Consider the following 21,820-nt stretch of genomic DNA (forward strand, 5'->3'; position numbering starts at 1 on the left):
AGCAATCACCCAGAGTCAAGTGAAAGGGTGAATGGGTGTCCCACCTGAGCTCCAGAGTCTGGTTCCATGCTGGCGGATGTGAGATCTGCTGAAGTTCAGTGGTTTTAAATGGGGTTGATGTGGCCACAGGTGGTCGGGGGGGACGCCATGGCGCAACAAGGGTCTTTGTTCTGAAGCTGATCCCACTGACGAAGCTGTGCTGCAGATCCAGTGAGTCCTGGAAGCTTTCATGCAGCTGGAGTAGCTAGTCAGCGAGTCAGCACACAACAGAAAGAGGCTGGTTCAGACGTTTCCCACAGCTGCAGTTTATTTCATGCTTTTACTTTGACAGTAAAAAACTATTGACTTCCGGCGTCGTGCAGTCTGACGTAGCTGATTGACGAGTCCACGTGTGGCGTCACGCTGAAGCGGCAGCGGCTCCTACCTGCAGGAACAGGAAGTGCAGTTTGATCTGATCAACGGAACATCAAGGATGATATTGATTTGTAGTGACGTGATAACTAGCGTCTGACGTCAAGGACTGCAATGTTATGGACGTCATCCCCGATGTGACGTTTTTAAGCGCAGCTGATCTGTGATGCGTTCAGGTAAATCAGTAAATCATGAATGAAACTGAGTTTGGTTTTAAACTTTATTGATATCAGAGTTTGGAGACCTGAACCTTTAAACATGTACAAAAATACAAATCTAAGAAAAACACATTTCCTTGAACAGCTCTTTTAATTTCCTGAAAACAGAAACAAAGCAGAACAAAAAAACTAATCAGAGACAGGAAACAGATTTTCAGAATAAAGCTGTTGTAGCGTTTTAAAGGAACATGACTCTAATTAAAGTGAAGTTGTGAAACATTATCCTCATGATTAATTATTGACTGTACATCACAACACTGGACGATTATTCTCCATTTAATCCATTCCGTCGCCATGACAACGACCTCAGCTTGATTAGTTTCAACTTTATTCTGAAAAGTAAACAAACTCTGCACTTTAAGGTAGCTTATGTTGCATTCACTGACTGACAGCAAAACTGAACCTCTCTCTCTCTCTCTCTGGTCTTTGGGCGTCGGCGCTCTGTTTTCCCACGCTGCACTGAGACACTAAAGTGATCGTCTGATTGGCCGTTTTCTCAGGTACAGATCACAGCATGCCCTCTCTGCAGACAGCCAATGAGGTCATGTGTCTGCTGTGACATCATCAGTCAGCTGGAGGGGTTTCCTCTCAGCCCCAGAGGAACCAGCCTCGGCATTGGCCGCCATGACCCCCCCCTCTTCCCCTCTCCTCGCTCTCCTACGGTCTCCTCACTGGTGGGAGGAGCCGACACTTTGGCCCCGCCCGCCTTCATCTGTAGCAGAGGGGGTGGAGCCAACCCCCCTCCTTTAGCATTCCCATTGGCTGATCCCAGCTGCACGTCAGTGTCCATGTGGCCGCTAAGCCCCGCCCCCTCTGTAACAGATGTTCCCTCAGAGAACGGTTTCCCTGGCGACGGGAGTCCTGCGCCTGTTGCCGTGGCAACTTTCTGCTGGTTGAGGAAGACGATCTCATTGAGGAGGGACGTCAGGTTCTGGTTCTCCTCCGGCCCCCGAGGGACGCCGTCTACGTCCTCTGACCGACCCCGACCCGTCTGGGACAGAGGCTGGTCCTTGTCCCTGACCCGGTCTGAAAGGGGGAGGGTTTGTTGTTTATTTAGTGTCTGTAAGTAACAAACAAACTGCAGAACAAACAGCAGGTTTGGGGTGGGGGGGTTACCTGTTGGGTGGGGGGGCAGTGAGGTGAGACAGAGCTGCTGATTGGCCAGAGTCGGGAGGTTCAGGGTCACTGAGGCCACGCCTGCAGTCAGACACAATAGTGACTTTCACAATAAAAGCATGTGAATCAGAGGACGCGTGGCGGGGATCGGTACCTGGGGTCGGAGGCGTCTGCAGCACCCTGGTTCCCGCCATCAGCGGGCTCAGGGCCAGGTGCGGTTTCCCTGGTAACGCTGGCCCAACCAGAGACAGAACCTCAGCCGGAACCAGAGTCTGAAAGGACGGAGGCTCAGCTGGAAGACAGGAAGTCAATCAGTCAACCAATCAATCAATGGGTCAGTTATTAGCTCGGTCAGCTGGTCGGTCAGCTGGTCGGTCAGCTGATCCGTCTCACCCTTTAGAGTTGTGGTGGACTCAGACGTCTGAGGAGGACGACTCCTGCTGCGTGACAGGATGTTGGGAATCGTCCTGGGCCGCTCCCTGGGCACAGGTGTACTGTGGGAAACTGTTGGATGAGTCCAGGGAGAGGCCTTCTGAAGCTGGACAGGTGTCGGGACAGGTGTCGGGACAGGTGTAGGAGGAGGATGTGAGGCCCCGGCCCCTGCAGGTGAGGGAGCCTATAGACAGAAGAAGATTGTTAGAGAGTTGTTTTGGTTCTGGTTCTACTGGAGTTCTGGAGGAGCTGGTTTCTAAAGAACCTTCAAGATCTACTGCTCTGTCTGGTTCTGGTTCTGGTTCTGGACCGTTACCTCCGTGCTTCCTGTGATGACGATTCTGTCTTCATCAGACGAGATCTCGATAGCGTCGTCAGAGCGACGACAGAGAGACGACGTTGAGACATTTTGGTTCCAATCAGCTGTCAGAGACAAACAGTCAGGCGTCCAATCAGAGACGAGCCAGAAATCAGACATTTATATACTGATACATGTTTAGACCAGGGTTAGGGTTAGGGGTTTAGACCAAGGGGTTTAGACCAGGGGTTTAGACCAGTGGTTTAGACCAGGGCTTTAGACCAGTGGTTTAGACCAGTGGTTTAGACCAGTGGTTTAGACCAGGAGTTTAGACCAGGGGTTTAGACCAGGGGTTTAGACCAAGGGGTTTAGACCAGTGGTTTAGACCAGGGCTTTAGACCAGGAGTTTAGACCAGGAGTTTAGACCAGGAGTTTGGACCAGTGGTTTAGACCAGGAGTTTAGACCAGTGGTTTAGACCAGTGGTTCAGACCAGTGGTTTAGACCAGGAGTTTAGACCAGGGGTTTAGACCAAGGGGTTTAGACCAAGTGGTTTAGACCAGTGGTTTAGACAAGGGCTTTAGACCAGTGGTTTAGACCAAGGGGTTTAGACCAAGGGGTTTAGACCAAGGGGTTTAGACCAGGAGTTTAGACCAGGGCTTTAGACCAGGAGTTTAGACCAGTGGTTTAGACCAGGAGTTTAGACCAGGAGTTTAGACCAGGAGTTTAGACCAGTGGTTTAGACCAGGGGTTTAGACCAGTGGTTTAGACCAAGGGGTTTAGACCAGGGGTTTAGACCAGTGGTTTAGACCAAGGGGTTTAGACCAGTGGTTTAGATCAGGGCTTTAGACCAGTGGTTTAGACCAGTGGTTTAGACCAAGGGGTTTAGACCAGGGGGTTAGACCAGGAGTTTAGACCAGGGCTTTAGACCAGGAGTTTAGACCAGGGGTTTAGACCAGGGGTTTAGACCAGTGGTTTAGACCAGTGGTTTAGACCAAGGGGTTTAGACCAGGGGTTTAGACCAGTGGTTTAGACCAAGGGGTTTAGACCAGGGGTTTAGACCAGTGGTTTAGACCAGTGGTTTAGACCAAGGGGTTTAGACCAGTGGTTTAGACCAGTGGTTTAGACCAGTGGTTTAGACCAGGTGTTTAGACCAGTGGTTTAGACCAAGGGGTTTAGACCAGTGGTTTAGACCAAGGGGTTTAGACCAGTGGTTTAGACCAGTGGTTTAGACCAGTGGTTTAGACCAGGTGTTTAGACCAGTGGTTTAGACCAGGGGTTTAGACCAGTGGTTTAGACCAGGGCTTTAGACCAGTGGTTTAGACCAGTGGTTTAGACCAGGGCTTTAGACCAGGTGTTTAGACCAGTGGTTTAGACCAGTGGTTTAGACCAGTGGTTTAGAAGAGGTGTTGGGGGTGAGACTCTGACCTGCCGATGAAACGATGCTCTCCAGGTATTGGTCCCTCCTCTTCCTCAGCATCCTCTTCGTCTTCTTGAGCTCTGTCTCCGTCTTCCTCAGCTTGTATATCACGTGCACAGCCTGAAACCAAACAGCTGGCGTTAGAACCTGTCCAGTGTTGTCCAGGAGACGGAGACTCATCTGCAGCAGGCGTCCCTGACCATGTCCAATGTGCTGAGCTTGGACTCTCCAGTGAAGTCCAGTTGTCTCCTCAGATCTTTAAACAGACGCTGCATCTTCCCCCGACGCCTCCTCTCCTGCAGAGTGTGACGCTGGACAAACGTTTGAGACATTAGAGACATTAGAGACCATACAGCATCTCTGTCTCTTTCCCTCTCTCTGTCTCTCTGTCTGTCTGTCTCTCTCTCTCTCTGTCTGTCTGTCTGTCTGTCTGTCTGTCCCTCTGTCTCTCTCTGTCCCTCTGTCTCTCTGTCTGTCTGTCTGTCTGTCTGTCCCTCTGTCTCTCTCTGTCCCTCTGTCTCTCTCTGTCAGTCTGTCTGTCTTTATGTCAGTCTGTCTCTCTCACCAGGTTCTTGTCAACAGGCTGATTGTCCTCCTCAACGTCCGTCTCTGTGTCTGACGAGTTTTCCGTCTCGCTGCTTGACTGAAGCTCCGCCACGTTTGCTGCCGGCTCGTCGACCAGACAGATGACGTCCAGGTCTAGCGGGCTGGAGGCCAGGTTAGGACCATCAGCGAGGGGGTCCGGTGACTTAGGGGTTCTGTGGGTGGGGGAGGTTTGGGGTGAGGTGGATTTCTGTTGGTCGACTTCTTCTCCAGACGCCAGCAAGGGCGCTGCAGACACCGTCACTGTCTTGACCCCCAGCTCGGCGCCCTGGTCAGTGGAGGGTTTGAGGGACAGGAGGTCAGCCGGGGCAGCGGGGGGGTCGGGGGGGAGAGGCTGGAGGAAGGTGTAGGAGGTGGCGGGCTGGGAGGGGGCTGTGGTCGGGGGTAGAGTCTGCTGATTGACAAGGAGGGACGGAGGAGAGAGGACTGCAGGGGGATGTCCTGTTGGGAGACAGACGGGGGGGAGTGGAGACATTTTAGAGACAGAGTTGCAGTTCAGATTCTGACCTGAAGGTGTCAGCTTTGTGTCCCAGAACAACTAAATAAATGCTGAGTCTTGATCAGGTCAAACTGTAGACTCACCTGGGGTGGGGGGCGGGAGCGCTGTGACTGGTCTCAGGTGGCTGATGGGGATCAGTTGGACTAGTTTACCGTCCGGTTGACGGTAGTATTGGACACCTGCTCTGGTCTGGACCGGCTGCAGGACCGCCTGCAGGACTGACTGGAGGACTGGCTGCAGCACTGGACTCTGAGTGGAGACGGGGGCCAGCGACTGGGGGGGGGGCGGCGGGGGAGCCAGACGGGGCAGAGGAACCGCAGGGACCTGGACCATCATGATCTGAGAAGCTTTATGAGGAGCCGGGCCTGAGCAGAATTCATTGGTTAATAGAGTCACACTGAAATGATTCCATGATCTCAGGGCTGCAGCTAAAACCAGCTCACCTGTAGAGGAGACTGGGATGGGGAGTGGTGTGGGCGGGGCTGTGGTGGAAGCTGAGGAGACAGTCTGAGGTGTGGGCCCTGAACGTGGAGGAGGAGGTCTGCAGGACAGCACCCGGCCGGTCAGGTAAGCTGCCAGGCGGTTTGCCGGGTGGAGCGCCCCCATCCTCCCCAACTGGATTCTTGCCAACGGGTAGAGCTTCCCGTTGACCTGCAGGAAGCAAAAGGAAAGGAAGTGACACCTGAAGGTCTAAAAGAACTGAGAGAGTTGAAGCCGCTGGTTTAAACTCAACAACAGCAACAGAACCTGACCGGTCCTCTGTGATCGGTTAACCAGAAGCTTCCAGAAGCAAGCCAGTGATTTCAGACATGGAACCGTCAGTAACAAAGCAGAATCAGTCCTGACGAGGGGTGTAACGGTACACGAGTCACGGCTCGGTACAACGGGAAAAAAGCAACAAAAACTCAGACATGTATAAAACTAGCTTGTTTCATTTATTATGAACAGACTGAAAAAACTAAAACCACCTCCTGTTCTAAAAGTAAAATCTAGAATAAAACATCAGACAGATGCATTAGGAGGGTTCTCATACATTCATTCATGTTGTTCATACAGAGGAAAAGAAGAAGCTCAATTTGTTGTAGATAAACTGAGGGAGTCAGGTAGCAACTGGCAACTTTGGTAACATATGGAGGCGATGCCGTCTTATGTGCGTTAGCATGTTTGATGTGTTTCCAGAGACGTACTCCACCTCCACCAAACATCGTGGGCAGACAGTCTTTGTCCCGTCCACCACTCGTCCCATCACCGTTATGTTGCACCAGGAACCAAAGTGTTCCCACACTGGTGATTTAAATGAAGCTCCACACTTCTCTTAGTACATCTGTGCTCCACAGCGTTACTTTTCTTCTTCGTCTGTTTTTCTTCTTCTGTAGGCTAATGACGTTAGCTGCAGCTTTTAGCTCATTACCTCCACCTGGACTGAAGGGAGGACTCCACTTTTTCTTTTATTTAATAAACTACTCACTCAGACGTATTCACCGTGTGACTGCGTGCAACGAAGCGTGACGCCCGTACCGTGACACCGCGGGACGAATACAAATACCGTTACACCCCTAGTCATCACCATATATGGCTGTCTTACCTGGACCAGGTGGTCTGTTCCTCCTGGCTGTTTCCTGTTGGCTGACAGGAAGCCGGCGGGGGAGATGCCCATCAGGAAAGGCAGAGCCATGTTGACCGTCTTCTCGTCTCCTCTCTTCTTCATCTCTTCCTCTACCTGCGGTCGTATGAACACCTCCTCCTCCTCGATGTCCTCCTCCACCTCCCGCTGCCAATCTTCTGGAGGCTCCGCCTCCTCCTCCACTTCCCGCTGCCAATCTTCTGGAGGCTCCGCCTCCTCCTCCACTTCCCGCTGCCAATCTTCTAGAGGCCTCGCCTCCTCCTCCACCTCCTGCTGACAGATAACGGATGCGCTGAAAGGCTGAGGATTCGGCAGGATTCAGATTATTAAAGATCAGAAAGATCAATTGTGAGAAAACAGAAACCTGATGATCAGAACCGGTCCCACCCACCTGTTTTCTTGGACCTCCCTGGTTTTGTTGTACCGCTGGTTTTTCTCGCTCCACTTTGGGTCTGGTGATGTGGACCTTGTACTGGATGCAGCGGTCGTTGCCGCACTCCTCCACAGTCTGGCTGACGGGTTTGATCAGGTACTTCCTGATCCAGAATGGCTGGCCCATCTTGTCCTGAGCCATGGCCTCACACAGCTTCTTCAGCACATGGGTCCGGTCGGCGTCGCTTACCCACTTACATTCGGCCAAGATGAAGAGACGCTTGGACGGCTTTGGAGCCAGTTTTGGCGGAGGACCGGGAGACGTCTGGGTCGGTTCACCTGGAACAGGAAACACCTTCATCAGCAACCAGAGAACATAGAGTTCTGGTTCAGAGCAGTCAGGTCAGCAGAGCTGCACAAAGACCCACCTGGAGGAGGACTGGAGGTTCTGGTCCGGGTCTCCTTTGGGGTCGGACCTCTCCTTTTCTGGGATGTCAGCCGAGCAGCTCTAGACTTCACCTCTTTGACCTCCTGATGGAAAATGAACCAGTACTGATCAATATCAATAAAGACAGAACTTTATTTGGGCTCTGGTGAATCTGACCTTCTGTTTCTGGACCTTTCTTCTGAAACCTCGGACTCTGGCGCAGCCGTCAAGTTTCTGTCTGCTCAAATGGTTGAATGCTCCAGACTGAACCACCTTCTCTGGTTTGTTAAGGACAATCTCTTCAGGACTGGACTGGGCCTCTTTAGGAACATGGACTGGTTCTGGGTCTAAGTCTCCACCATCCCTCCTCCACAGAGTCTGGACCCGCTCAGCAGGCTGGGAGACGCTGTCGGCTTCCTTCAGAACTACAGGAAGCAGAGGAGGTTTGGGTTAGTCATGGATGACTCTCATGTCAGGTGATTTAGGCTGAACTGAAGCTGACCCAACTTACTGTAGGCCATCTTCATCCTCCTCCTCTTCCTCTTCTTGTTTCCATGCAGGGAGGGGGGGCTGCAGTCGGACCCATCTAGGTTCTTGAGGAGGACCACCTTCTGTTTGAGGCAGCTGCAGCCAAACATACAGCCGGGTCGACCACAGTGACTGATCCTGGAGCAACGGGACAAACTGGAGCAGATGCAACCGAGCCGGCAGAAATCATTCAGACAATGGGGAAGGCGCCTCCGGGCCAACTGGATCGGAGCAGTAGGATTCTCACTCACAAAACCCTGAGGAAAGAGAAGGAAGAGGAGGAGGATGAAGAGGACAAAATACAGAGGTTATCACACGGCTACAGGTAAATAAATCAAGACTCGACCAGTGAAGAAGAAAACCAACCCACCCTCTGGTTCTGGTATTATAAGAACCTGAGGACCTCTGAGATCCTCAGGTAGATTCAGGACTCTTACCGTCAGAGTGAACAGAGACTTCAGAGCGACGGAGGCCCTCTCCTCTGTGATGGCAGTCCGGGCTCGGCCCTCCCACACTACAGCGTCCTCCAGGTCCCTCTGTCTTAGCAGGGCCCGGGGCACTGGAGGCCGGCCAGCCCGGTTCTGGCCACTGGTCAGACCCAGCTCAGAGTCAGACTCCAGTGGAGCCAGGTCTTCAGACCCGGCTGGCAGAGAGCCCGTGGTCCTGGGGGGACTGAGGGTCTGGGACAAGTTCCTGGGTTTGAGTTTCCTCCTCTTGTTGGGGGTGGGGGTTTGTTCAGGGTTGTGGACTGCAAGAGGTTCAGATCCCAGATCAGCTGGAGGTTCTAGGCGGGGTTTACTCTGTCTGGGACCTTTCTGCTTCTTCTCTGTCCGGCGGGTTTTCGTCTCTTTGAGTCGGGGTCTCTTGGAAGGGGGGATAAACCCAGAGATGAGGTCTGCGTCGGGGGAAGCGGCAGCCTGTTTCTTGAGCACGTGGTCCAGGGTCCGGACGTAGCTGGTGCTCCTGGTGGGAAGCTCGTAGACTGGTGGCTCCACCGGCGGCTGGGAGAAGCTGGCAGCTCGCTCATCGATCAATTTCCCTTCATTCTCCAGATACTCGTCCAGCATGTCGCTGCAGAATGCCGACAGATTCTTCTTCTGCAGGTCTGCACTGGGACCAGCTGCAGGACAAAATATAACACAGTTAGTCCTGAGACCTGGTCCCACCTGACTGGACTCTGGTAGTTGTTCCTTGAATAATAATCATCATAAACATGTCCAGACCTTGTAAAGCCTCCTCAGGTCTGGAGGATGAAGGCGGAGTCTCTGACGGACTGAATTTATCTCTCCAGCCTTTAATCTGAGTCACATCCGTCGTTTTTCCTGTTCTGGACACAAACGCAGCAGAAACACCTAAAAACAAATGAGAACAGGAAGTTACTGCCTCAACCTTTTATTCATCAGCTGCTTTAAAACCGATTCTGACAATAACATTATCTGACCAACGACAGATGACAGCAACAGAATTCACCACACCCAACCTTCATCCAGTTTCTCTGTTGGTCTGACATGTTTCATATTCTCTCTTAGTTCCAGATCAACCTGGTTTTGTTCTCACCCTGAGACGGTGGCAGCTCTTGGGCCAGCAGCTCCACACCGACTCCGGGAGGAGGGATGGGCAGACGGACGCCCAGGTACTTCAGATCGATGGTCAGAGTCGGATCCAGGAGGGTCATCTTCAGACCAACTGAGGTCACAGAGTATAACCAACACAAGGAGAATTAGTTCGTGTTAACTTAGAGTTATCGTCTAGTTCCTGTTAGCTTCAATTCAAATTCTTGTTGCTGTTAGCCTCGAGTTACTGTCTAGTTGCTGTTAGCCTCGAGTTACTGTCTAGTTGCTGTTAGCCTAGAGTTTCTGTCTAGTTGCTGTTAGCCTTAGAGTTAGCATCCAGGTCACAGGTGATACGTACCTTCCTGAAGCACTGGGTGGATGACCTGCCTGTGCTTTAGCAGCTTCAAATCTCTCAGCAGAATCTTCTGGAAGGCAGCGATCTTCTCCTCCAGACTCTCTGCTGAAGTTCATGTTAGAACTAAATTAATCAATTTGTCTATTAAACATCAGAAATCTGAAAAATTGTCCATTCTGGATCACGTAATTAATGTTTTGTTCAGGTTCCAGGTCTGGTTATGTCCGACCTCCTTCTAGAGACTATGAGAGTTCCAGTTCCTCTAGCATAAAGTTAGCCTCGGGTCCGTCAGCTTAGAGTGATGTGTTTTGTTCTTGTTAGATTACAATAAAGTTAATTTTTGTAATATTATCTAACAACATTACCATTCTCGTTTGCAGCAGCAGCTGGTTGTTGACCTTCAGATATCGTCAGGGGGACCGGTGCTTCAGAGGAGTCCACGATGTGGAGTTTGAGGGCCTCCTGAAATGTGAGTTTATTTTTATCTTCTGTGTGCATGTTATACATAAAAGTCACATCAGTAGACGGCATCAACCAGGCACCACTCCAACACTTCTGAATGCACCCGTGTTTAGTTGCTGACAAACTGTGACCTTTGACCAATCACTGCATGACCTTTCCCTGGGGAACTGGAAGCTTTTTAGGATCTTTGATCTTCTACCTGGGTGTGTCTGGAGAAGTTAGGATCTGATTTTAGCTCCAGGAGAAAGTTGACACAAACAGAAACATTTACAGCTTCGAATTCCTCCGGAACTCCAACAAATTAAATGTAGTTTTACCTTTGATGTGAAGGAGATGAACAGCTGCTCCTCCACTTCCTCCAGGTTAGGCTGCATTCTTATGTATGTGGAGTCATCCAGCTTCTGATCCGTAACAGTCTTTGCTAGCTTTCGCCGCTGGGGCTTCTTGCGTTTGCTGGTTTTGTTTGCTGGGACTGGCTGCGCCGTCTGAGAAGGCTCATGTGGTTCTAGTGAAGGTGGAGGTGGGCACGGGACAGCCACCGTCTCTGTGTTTGAAAAGTCCACCCCTATCCCAAGGTCATCATCGGCGGAGAAAAACTGAACAAGGTCGGCAATCGAAGGCGTTGGTGACAGCGCATCTCCATCCAATGACGAGAAGGTCGGAGACAGAGGCAGTTGAAGGGCAAGAGGGGAAAGCTCCGCTGGGAAAGGAAGCGACTGCTCGTTCTCTTGAAATGATGGAGGCAGATGAGAGGTGGATGTTGAGGTGTTGAGACTCTGTGGTTCTGTTTGAGGAGTCTGTAAAGGCAACGGTGTTAAAGGGTGGGTGTGAAATGTTGTGAATGAGGAGTCTATGTGAGGCTCAGGTGGAGGTAACACTGTGTGCCATTTAAACACAGATGGGTCTTCGCTGTGCACTAAGTTTTCAGGAGGTTCTTCTTTACAAGCAGCTCCTGAAACCGTGGAGTTCAGTTCTAAAACTAATGAGGCCGGCAGAGGGGGTAAAGGTTCCGGAGAACTCGCTGGTGACAAAGGCTCAAAAGCCAAAGAGGAACACTCTGGGTCCGGAAACAAAGACTCGGGCTTTAGGGTGGGGGACTCTGAAGGTAGTGTGGAAGACACGATAGGTGTTTGTGGCATTGGTTCAGTTAACACTGTGTCAAGGGGTGGGGACAAAGATGGAGATGCAGAAGAGGTAGCTAGTGTTGTAGAACTGGTGGATGTAGATACGCTGAGGATACACACTGGCAGATCCGAGTTAGTTAACACTGGTGGACCGACAGGGGTGTTTGACTCTTGGACTGGGACTTCAGAAACATTGGCTAAATGATCGTCAGGTCTTGAACCTGAACCTGGACCTGAAATACTGGAAGGTTGATGAGCTGTAACAACTGTTTGTCCAGTATCATTCGAGAATACTTGATCTGGATGAAGATCTCCACCACCCGGTCTGGAGGCCCTGGAGTCAGAGTTTGTGACACTGAGAACTCTCAAGGGACTGATTTCGTTGGAGGTGTGATCACAAGAACTTTGGGATTCACCCAGAGGTTCAGATGGTGGCACCGCTGTAGGAGAGTCCTGTTTGCTCTTGCTGATTTTAGATTTTGCTGAATGCTGCTTCAAAAAAAGAGCAAGTGCTGGCAGCGGCAGGCGAGCTGGTCGCCGGTGCTGCTTCACTGTAGGCGATGATGGAGTGTCAGGATTACACTGGTCTGAGTCTTCTAAAGAAGAAGCTGCTCCAGAACAATCTGCGCTGAAGTTGTTCTTATAGTTCAATAAATTCAAATGCTGCCGCTTTTCCTCCTTTACAGGTACACTGTCCTTGTTAACGACATCCTGTCCTTTGCTTTTCACAGCTGTAGTCTTAGTGTTAGTGTGACCGACGGCCAGCTGCTCCAGGTTGCATCTCTGCAAGGAAACGTGAGCCTCACGAATCATTTCAGAAATTAACTTCTGAGCTGGACGAGGATTACTGCTGAGGGAAATCAGACAACAAGAACGTCAGTGTGACTGAGGGGGTGATAACACAGAAATAAACTGTTCTGGTAAATGCATCAGGAACAACCTTTTTGAAACTGAGAGTACCTAGTACCTAGTAATACTACCTTTGATACAAACTTAAATAATAACATATAATAACTTATATGTGACAAGGCTGTCTGCTGGTGTTAATGAATCCTCACAATAAATATTAATCATGATTTACATGGTAGGAACGTGTGTTTTTAACCATGCAGCATTCTTCATTATTCATATTTGTTCATATAATTCAGTTTCACATCTCTGACTCGTCTTTCTTTCTTGACTGCTCTGTATGAACGAGAACATTTGTTTTATATTTGTTCCAACTACCAGTAATGTAATATTAAAATAAACATAACTTTTTTCACATATTTAAATTAATCATATCACATTTGTACAAATCTCAAAATCTGTAGCATTTTTAACATAGAATTACATCTGTTAGACTTTTAGAACAAATCATTTTTCACATTTTTGTTCAATGTTTGAATTTAACTTGAAGAACTGCAGTTTAGTCACATGAAGCTGGATACGACGATGAGTTCTTGGTTGGGTCTGTACGTAAGTACAGGCCAGTTTAAGATGGGTGCTGCATCTCTGAAAGTTCCAGATTGAATGAGGAGCCCATATTTTACAAACATGTTTGAAAACCTGCAGCTACCAATAAGTTCATTAGAGTTCATTAGAAGTCCAAAGCAGTAAATTACAATCAGGAGGACAACGTCACGAATGTCCTTCACGTTTATTATTATTATTATTATTACTAGAATATTGTATATTATAGTATTATTGTCAAAGTGATGTAGTGAAACAACAGAGCTTCACAGCGCAGTGCAAATCCAAAAATCAAGCTGAAACAAAGACAATTGGACTTGTTGGGTTTCTAGATGTTTCATCTAAGTGGAACCGTGTGGTAGAACCATGACCTAGATCAGTGGTTTTCAAAGAGGGGACAATTGGAGGGAAGAAAATAAATTGCAAAAATAAAAAAATACAATCTAATTATTTTTAATCATTATTATAAAATATAATCAAATAAAATTTTACATCATTATCATAAAATAGAAATATTAATAGTATCATATCGAAATGTTATTTGCCATGCTCATCTTTCTGATTTCCTGCCAGTCAAAACATCGTTCATGACTTCATGTGTAGACCTGGAGGTTTGTGCCATTTATCAAGCTGCTTTGCTCCTCAAGCTAGCGTGGAGCTAGCGTGTAGCTAGCACGTAGCTGGCGCGTAGCTGGCGCGTAGCTAGCGTGTAGCTGGCGCAAAATGGACAGGTTTTTGACAAGAAAGAGACCAAAGGAACAGACCAACAGTCCTGCTGTGGAGGACACTGCTGCAAAAAAATCTAAGAACTCCTGGCCAACTAAAATCAGAAAATATGAGGCAGCACTTATGCTAAACAAATGTAATAGTTATTGAATAAAGTAATTGAGTAAAGTTATTGAATAAAGTAAAAAAAAAAAACATTATAAAAGATGATGTTTCTTTAAATATTTTGTAGCATTGTCTGTAGGTTTGCAGGGGGGTCCTCGGCCAGAAGCTAATGCTGTTTGGGGGCCTTGGCATGGAAAAGTTTGGGAACCCCTGACCTAGATGACTAAGAACCTTCACAGACACAAACACAGTTGAAACACATAATAGAACAACCAGTCAGGTTTGTTTTTACTGTCTCGGGAGACAGACAACTGTTAGAAGCTGAACTATGTAAAACACCTCAGACATGCGGGACCAGCCCATCCATGTGGTAAAAGGTTCAAAGACTTTCTGGTAGAGTTTGTAGCTCTGAATGTTGTTGGGGATTGTTCTGTTAATTAAACTTCAACAAAACATAAAACCACTGTGGAAATCTTCTGGTAGATGGACAAAGACCCAAGTCCAGGCCAAGTCCAGGCCTAGTCCAGCAACATATCCAGCAGCAGCAGAAGAAGACATGCAGAGGGAAGCTAAGATGGACATCCACAATGAGAAAGTCTACCTTAAATCTATTTAGTGTATGAAAACTAACTATCAAGCCTTTAGATGACAGTGCATATCCAAGGATACGTCAGTTCCTTGCAAAGTTCCTCACGTTAGTCGCTGGATTTAAACATTTCTGGGTACTCTCTTACAAACCTGACTGTTGGTCCAAAGAGAATGACAATATCATCTCCCCTGTCAAAATGAAACTCTTACCATAAACTCTCCACAGGGCCTTTGGCAGCGGACTGATCTTCATTTGTAGTGCACTGTTTCTGGAGGTCCTCTGGTGCTGGAGGTTTAGAGTCCACTGCTTTTGAGCTTCTAGGTTTATGGTTTGCAAGGAAAGACTTCAGGCTTTTCTTCACCGGATGCTGCTCAGTGGTTGTACCTCCATCTTTGTGCAACTCTTTACCAGAGTTTGTTTTGAGCTTCAGGCCCTGTGATGTGGACCCGTCCTCCTTCAGTCCTTTAGAGAAAGGGTTGTAGTCGACTTTCAGCTGAGCAAACCTAGTGTTCTGGTAAGCAGTGACTGCAATAAACTCAGTCTGAGGGAAGGTGAACGTGACAACACTGGGACCATTCAGATTTATGTCTTTAGCAGCTTTGTCGGTCTGGACCACGTGCAGTCGTGGTAAGTAGCAGTGCATTGGCCGGAGGACGGTGTTTCCCTCTTGGTCTGCGATGTTGTTGGTGAGCTTCAGTCTATAAAATGACACTGGACTCTGCATCCAGTGTTGACCCGTTGCTGGGGACTCTGGATGAGCAAAAGGTTGACTCTTTATGTGACACTCTGCTTTTCCAGCAACTTTCCAGCTCTTCCCAGTCCACTTGTAAAGATTATTGTCTAAAGGTTGAATGTCCATGATCAGAGAGTACTTCTTGGATGGCTGCAAACCGGAGATGTGGAAGCGACAGTAGGGGAACATCCTGCAACCTTGGTTAGTCAGAATCATCTCTGTCCTGCATCGGTAGAACTCATTCCACATGCTGTTGTTGTCCAGCGTTACCCTGATGCCTTTACAGTTGTTATCAGGCGACAAGTTGTCTGACTGAGGGGTGGACCTGGCGGGATGCTGCAGTCCACTAGTCCCCCTAATGGCCTCCATGGGGCACATATTGGTTTTATTCCTAATGTTTGCCCCCTCACTTTGTTCCATCCTTTCGTTGGCCTTCCCTGGTCTCATAGCAAAGCATGGGGGTGGATGGTTCACTGTATGTACAGCTGTAGAGGTGGTGGCTCCGTCCTGATGGAACACCATTCCTCTTTCCTTCGTCAGCGCTGCCATAGAAACCACAGGTCCAGATCCTGCTTTTTATACATCTGGTTCAAGATGGCCCCCTGAAAAAAAGATCATATGCACATCAAACTAATTCTGGTATTCTGAATTAAGTAAAGTTGCATTTGAGGGTTTCTGATCCGCAAAGCATCAGCATCTTCCAACACAGAACCACAGGAATAACTGGGTCGGGTTATAAAACTATGACATGTGAGGAGCTGGTTCCTGAAATAAAAGTCTAATTGAAGGATCAACATAAAACGTCAATCATCAGTCCAATCAGTAATAGGGCTTTGACTCCGAACTTCGTTATTCGAATATAATTCGATTATTTTAAAAATTGAAGATATTCGAACGAATTTTAGGGATCTCTTAATATTCGAACCTGTATGGGAATTATTTTTTGTAAATGTGTTTGCTTGTAAACGTTGTTTTCAATTCAGATTCCGAGTTTTTTTTTTTCACGCCTGGTGAAGTAAAATCACGAGCTCATTAGCAAGGCTATTGTTGGTCATCTGGGCTCCTGTAGGTAACGTTAGCATGCTAGGTTCCTGTAAGCTTGTGTATTTCCGATGGAGCGTTAACTGTGTCGTAACAGCATCTTCTGTTATATTCTGCTCGTTGCATCTTCATTCCGACACTGCATATCTTCTTTGCTTAATAATAAAAATTTTAACACGCATAAATACTCAGCCTTTCGTGCACGTAGTCTATTAACATTGACTGATACACTGCCCTCTGGTGGACAGAACATATAGAACTTAAGTTTGATACCAATATCAGTCTTACTGAAGACATTTAATGGTCAAAATATAATTAATAAATATTCGAATATATTCGAATTTTAATATTAATAAACAAACGAACTTCGAATATGATTTTTGGGCAAAAGTCAAAGCCCTAATCAGTAACAACTTAAGGAACATGATGTTTTCAGGGCAGAAGAAACATCCTAACTGAATTTATTTTCTTTCTGAACTCAGCAGCTATGAAGCATTTGGTGACAACTGCAGCCAACAAGAAGTTTAAATTCTCCTCTGGATGGTTTCTACTCTAGATGTGACGACTGGGATTGTTAGCATTCTACAGCTATGGTTTGGTAAGAAACGACATTCTCAGCTCTAAGTCTTTCTAGCTGTAAGTCTTCACTCTTCATCTTACAGGTCTGTCCACATTGCATTGCTCAATGTAAAGAGTTGCGTCATGGATGCCCGCATAGCGGTTTAAGCTAAGTGTTGGTTAGCAGCTGTTTGCTAACATGATGGCTTTACAGTTATTGTGTCCTCCGTCAGTTAATAGGGTTTAACATTTACAGCCGTTTACACCCAAGACTTTTATTAAATAATTCTGATGAAACGCAACGACCTAAAAAGTTTTTACCACAGACATGATGTTAATAATGTTTATCTGGATGGGGCCTGTAACTCTGACTGTTCAAACTGTAACTGTGGATGAATATTGAAATAAAATCAGGACAATCATGGCTGAGCTGCAGCAGAGACACTGACTGGAAATGAAACGTGGGTCAAGATGAAACCAGTGACTAATTTATCAACCATGTGTTGATTAGAGCAGAACATTTACAGGTTTATTTGATTTGTATATTTAGTTGAGTGCAGATTTATGAATCTTCTAAATACATTTATCAACAGCAGTAGTTCTGTGTCTCATTGTTTTAGTTTAATAAACAGATGTGAAGGAGTAACCAAACATCATGTTCCTCATGGAGATGGACAAGTGACAAATACATTAGTTGGATCAACATGTGGCACCAGAAGAACTTCAGTGAACAGTGAAACAGATTCTTCTAGTCTGTGGACGGGTTGAGATCTGGTGACCGGTTCACATTGTTTTCACTGATGCATGGCGGCTACTGTCATCCCCAACCCAAACCACCGGGTCAGTGTAGGGATTCATCATTTGGGCTGGTACCATCACATGACTCATTTGAACATATGACGCTGATCACTAGAGTTCAACTCCAAACCAATCACTCATGACCTGAAGTATCTGATACTTTAACACCAAGTATTTTAAATGTGACGTTACTCTGTACAGAAGGTAATCGATTATGTCCACAGCATAGAACTGGGTTCCCAGACTTCTGGTCCTGGTTCTGATTGGGTCGCTGTACATAGATAATACCTTAATGTTCATGAATTGAAGCAATATGCAACCTCCTGAAGTTACAGCAGTCACATCTGAAGGCAACATAACGTGACTTCAATGACTACATCCTGACTTCACTGTAAGTGATTCAGTTGTTCTGGATGAAGGTTGGAGGTCATAATGTTGACTTCTAAAAGCTGGAGCAGAAGATTCCTGCTCCAACATAAAAACACTAAAATGTGTAAATGTCACTGTCAACACACAGGGAGCTGTTTGTAATTGTTGCTGGTTCATTACAGGATCAATAACATCAGCAGCCTCATCTTTGTGTGCAGCAGGAGGACATCTTCAGATTTTCAATATTTTCAACCTTCAGTTTTTAATTTCCTCTTTGACTCAAGGACTCAGTTTACAAAAGCTGAACTTCCAGGAACCAGTGACATCATTGGTGTCAGAAGAACTCAGAACCCAGTATGACCTCTGGGGGCTGCTGTTAGAGCAAACTATTCTCCCCAGGACCAAAACAATAACGCCTTTTAAAATGAATGCAGATCTTGATGATGAGCAGGTTTTTACAGTGAAGTGAACCAGCAGAGACAGCTGGAGGCTGCAGCTGCAGCAGTTCACAAGATGACTATAGGGGCCACCCAGAAACTGGATCATCCTGCTGCCGTGGAGGTTCTGAAGGAATATGTGACGTCGGAGAACTTCAAGATCCAAGGATCAGCAGGACTAAGATCAGACGACCACTGAAGGAGGAAGTTCATGTTCAACAGAAACCGTTCAATGTGTTGTCAACTCATAACATTCATCTTTAAAAAGTAGTCTACGACACGAAGCTCGACCAATCAGAGCTAATGTTCCAGTGACGCATCAACCAATCACCTGTGTCTGTTTCACCCTTTAACTTTTTAAACAATGACGTCACCAGTGAGGAACACTTCAACACTGCCTCACCAATGCTGGCCTTACTCGGACATCTTCTATCTGAGCTCAGCGTCACAGATCCAGCCGTCGTGTTCTGGTACCAACAGAACTCTGGTTCAGGGTCCAGGTACCGACCACACACCGACCCATCCACAGTCAGTCGGTCAGTTTAGCCTTAGAACAAATAAACTGTCGACCCGACACACCTGAGAGTCTGGCCTCCACATCTGGGCCGGTTCTGGTCAGGTCCTGGTCCCGGTCCGTGTCACCAGACCTGGTCAAAATTCAGCTTGAGGCCCCAGGTGTAAACAAAGCCAAGAGAAACACTGAGGTCCATGGCCCCTGCAGAGACCCTTTAAACTACGCTGCGCTACCAGCGTTTAGCTAGCTGTTGTAGTTTACGGCTAACCGTGGACTCACCACTACAGTGTCCAGTGTCTCCAGTGGACACGCATGTGGACGTGAACATGTCTTCCTTCAGATTAAAGTGACTGAGCTGGACCTGGATCAACCTGGACCCAGTGTGTTGGAGTCTGAACCAAGGTGCTAGCTAACAGCAGGCCTGAGGCTGAGCTCAGCAATGGTTGCCCAACTAAAACCACTGCAGCGCCGATCTGCGCATGTGCCACCGGCGCCGGATTACCTTCTTCCCGCAAGGATGCACCGACCATTTCCACGTTAATTTAAGAATCCGCCGGTTATCGTCGGGGTTTCCGTCGGTCGGTCGGCCATCACGGAGGATCTTTTCTAAGTGAGGGGGAAAACAGCATGCGGCGTCCGTCACGTCACAGCCCGCCCCGTCCTCCTCGTCACTGCGCAGCCTCAGACGCCATTTTGCTGCCGCCACCTGGTTCAAACCAACACGTCCCGGTGTCCCGGAGCTCCAGCACCGGAGGATCCGCCCTGAGAGGTCCGCTGAAGAAGAGCTGAGAGCGGCCCGGGCTCCTCATGTTCCTCTCGGCCTGTCGGTCCGGTAACTGGATGGTCGTCTGTCCGGTACCGACGACTGACGGCACGGTTCGGTCAGACAGGCGGAGGAAACACCCGGTAAACTGGACCGGGTCATAAAACTACCGGGGACAGTCAGCGGTAACAGAAGCAGGTTTCTACCGGTTCATGCTGTTTTTAGATTAAACTAGATTCCGTTTGTGAGTCCGGACGGTTCTGTTTCTCCAGCCGCCATGTTCTGTTGAGATGTTCTGAGGACGCCATGTTGTTTCCGCCCGAACAGAGACGAGGGGGGCACCGCGGCCCCGCGCCCCGCCGAACCCGAACTTATTATTATTATTATACCAACAAACCTGATCCGGGACGGGACTGAACCCGGTCCGGTCTGGATCCCTAGAATAAAGAACCGTTTCATTTATCTGAAGGCTGCGCGTACACGTGTGACGCAGGGGCGCGCACTGCGGCGAATGTGACAAAAACGTAAACAAAACCACGTCTGACGTCATGTGTGTTGTTTTGGTGTTGACGGTCATTTAAACGCAGTGACGTCAGTTTATAGAACAGGTTTTACGTGACCGCGTGTTTTGAATGTTTGTAGCTGCAGGCTGGAAAATCAAGACTTCCTGGTTCTGTTATTTGTTTGTTTGTTTGTTTGTTTGTTTGTTGTTTGTCAGCGTCGTCTGAGGCTGAACCGGGAAGCAGCTCTGATCAAACAGGTTCAGTGTCTCCTGATGAGAAACCTCTTGTAGATCAGTGAGCTGCTTTAATCATTAATTAATTAATTCATCTGTTTATCATGAAGTCAACACAGAACGTCCTCAGAGGCTCCGTCCGTCCAAACGTCTCTGTCTCTGATTCAAGGAGGAATATAAACAGTGATGTTGTTTTTAACGTTGGTTCAGTTCTGACTGGCGCTCAGCTCCACGTTCTAACAGAGATTGGTCAGAACCAAAGGAATCAGGACTGGAGCATCAGCACGTTCATCCAGTATCAGTGTTTCTGTTTAAATGATGACCGTCCTCGTCCTCTAGAACCGACCTGAGACCGTCCTCGTCCTCTAGAACCGACCTGAGACCGTCCTCGTCCTTTAGAACCTACCTGAGACCATCCTCATCCTTTAGAACCTACCTGAGACCATCCTCGTCCTTTAGAACCGACCTGAGACCGTCCTCGTCCTTTAGAACCTACCTGAGACCATCCTCGTCCTTTAGAACCGACCTGAGACCGTCCTCGTCCTTTAGAACCTACCTGAGACCGTCCTCGTCCTCTAGAACCGACCTGAGACGTCCTCGTCCTCCAGAACCGACCTGAGACCGTCCTCATCCTTTAGAACCGACCTAAGGCTAAAAGTCTTATAGAGACGGTAGATGTAGATATTTGGTTCTAGTCTCGGAACCTCCTAAAGGCTCTTTTTCCATCTTTTATTTCTGCTGCATCACTTCCTGGTTTCCTAAACTACGGGTCGGACCGAGTCGTGTTTATTAACTGAGCATCAAATAAAAACGTTGTTAACGTTGACGACCCTCGTTTGTCTCAAATAGACAGAACATGAAATAAATCTTTTTTATGAATCACATCTGTAACTTCCTCATCTCTTCAGTCTGCTGTCAATGCACTGACTACCATTGGTCTTCTGCTGCTGACTCCGCCCCTTTTCTGTGACCATGCTCATGGCTGATTCAGAGAACCTGGGTTGATGACCATGGTAGTGTGAGACCAGGTGTCAGACCTCTCATCAGGCGCCTTTGGAGGAAACACCTGTACCGCTACCGCCATGGCTAACGCTAAGCTAACTGTTAGACAGGTAAAGGTTGGCTTTTACATGGCTAATGCTAAGCTAACAGCTAACTGTTACCTAGGTAAAGGTTGGTTCATACATAGCTAATGCTAAGCTAACAGCTAACAGTTAACTGCCAGATAACGCTCGACACAGAGGCTACATCACTGATAGCGCTCTAGCTAGCTGCTCCCTGGAGGAGGAAGTGATGTCATTGGAGAAGGTCGGGAATAAAATAAATAAAGACTGATGTGACGGGAGAGAGTACTGATCGATCGACGTAAAGACGCCGGTGTCTCCAGAGATCAACATCTACTGAGTACTGATCAGTGATTGGTTCCTACTGATGACCTTTGACCTTTAATAATCAATATTAAAAGGGTTCGATCTCTAATTTATTTCCAATCATTTTAATGTTGGTGTGATCGTCTTATTTACTGCTAACCAGCTGATCAATAAACATTATTTATACTT

The 21,820-nt window shown here is 47.8% G+C and overlaps 1 protein-coding gene across 6 annotated transcripts; it reads right to left on the bottom strand.

Moving 5' to 3' along the window:
• Window positions 1–623: 623 nt before the first annotated feature.
• Window positions 624–21,814, bottom strand: mgaa (MAX dimerization protein MGA a). Of its 6 annotated transcripts, none has more exons than XM_084568357.1 (23): window positions 19,265–21,814; window positions 14,522–15,647; window positions 10,634–12,287; window positions 10,220–10,316; window positions 9,858–9,959; window positions 9,504–9,632; window positions 9,170–9,298; window positions 8,384–9,066; window positions 7,930–8,203; window positions 7,596–7,843; window positions 7,420–7,522; window positions 7,011–7,330; window positions 6,581–6,919; window positions 5,439–5,646; window positions 5,079–5,360; window positions 4,459–4,937; window positions 4,094–4,204; window positions 3,902–4,013; window positions 2,494–2,600; window positions 2,139–2,361; window positions 1,900–2,037; window positions 1,746–1,826; window positions 624–1,655 (listed from the first exon to the last, which is right to left on the bottom strand). In XM_084568357.1, the coding sequence occupies exons 2-23, from the start codon at window positions 15,592–15,594 to the stop codon at window positions 1,198–1,200; spliced, it is 7,350 nt and encodes a 2,449-aa protein (XP_084424483.1). In that variant the 5' UTR covers window positions 15,595–15,647; window positions 19,265–21,814; the 3' UTR covers window positions 624–1,197. The 6 variants fall into 6 exon arrangements, with proteins under 6 accessions (XP_084424483.1, XP_084424484.1, XP_084424487.1 ...); XM_084568358.1 differs by having other exon boundaries at window positions 9,858–9,956; window positions 10,634–12,290; XM_084568361.1 differs by having other exon boundaries at window positions 6,581–6,889; window positions 10,634–12,290.
• Between the last annotated feature and the right edge of the window lie 6 nt (window positions 21,815–21,820).

Source organism: Chelon labrosus (assembly GCF_963514085.1).
Source record: "Chelon labrosus genome assembly, chromosome: 20".
NCBI classification, from domain to species: domain Eukaryota; kingdom Metazoa; phylum Chordata; class Actinopteri; order Mugiliformes; family Mugilidae; genus Chelon; species Chelon labrosus.

Bases quoted from the DNA above. Each gene is read 5' to 3' on its own strand.
- mgaa (XM_084568356.1), bottom strand. From the start codon at position 15,594: ATGGCAGCGCTGACGAAGGAAAGAGGAATGGTGTTCCATCAGGACGGA. The intron at 5,647-6,580 runs GTAAGACAGCCA...TGCTTCCTGCAG, and splicing joins GAACAGACCACCTGGTCCAG to GTCAACGGGAAGCTCTACCC. The intron at 2,601-3,901 runs GTCAGAGTCTCA...TGTCTCTGACAG, and splicing joins GAGCATCGTTTCATCGGCAG to CTGATTGGAACCAAAATGTC.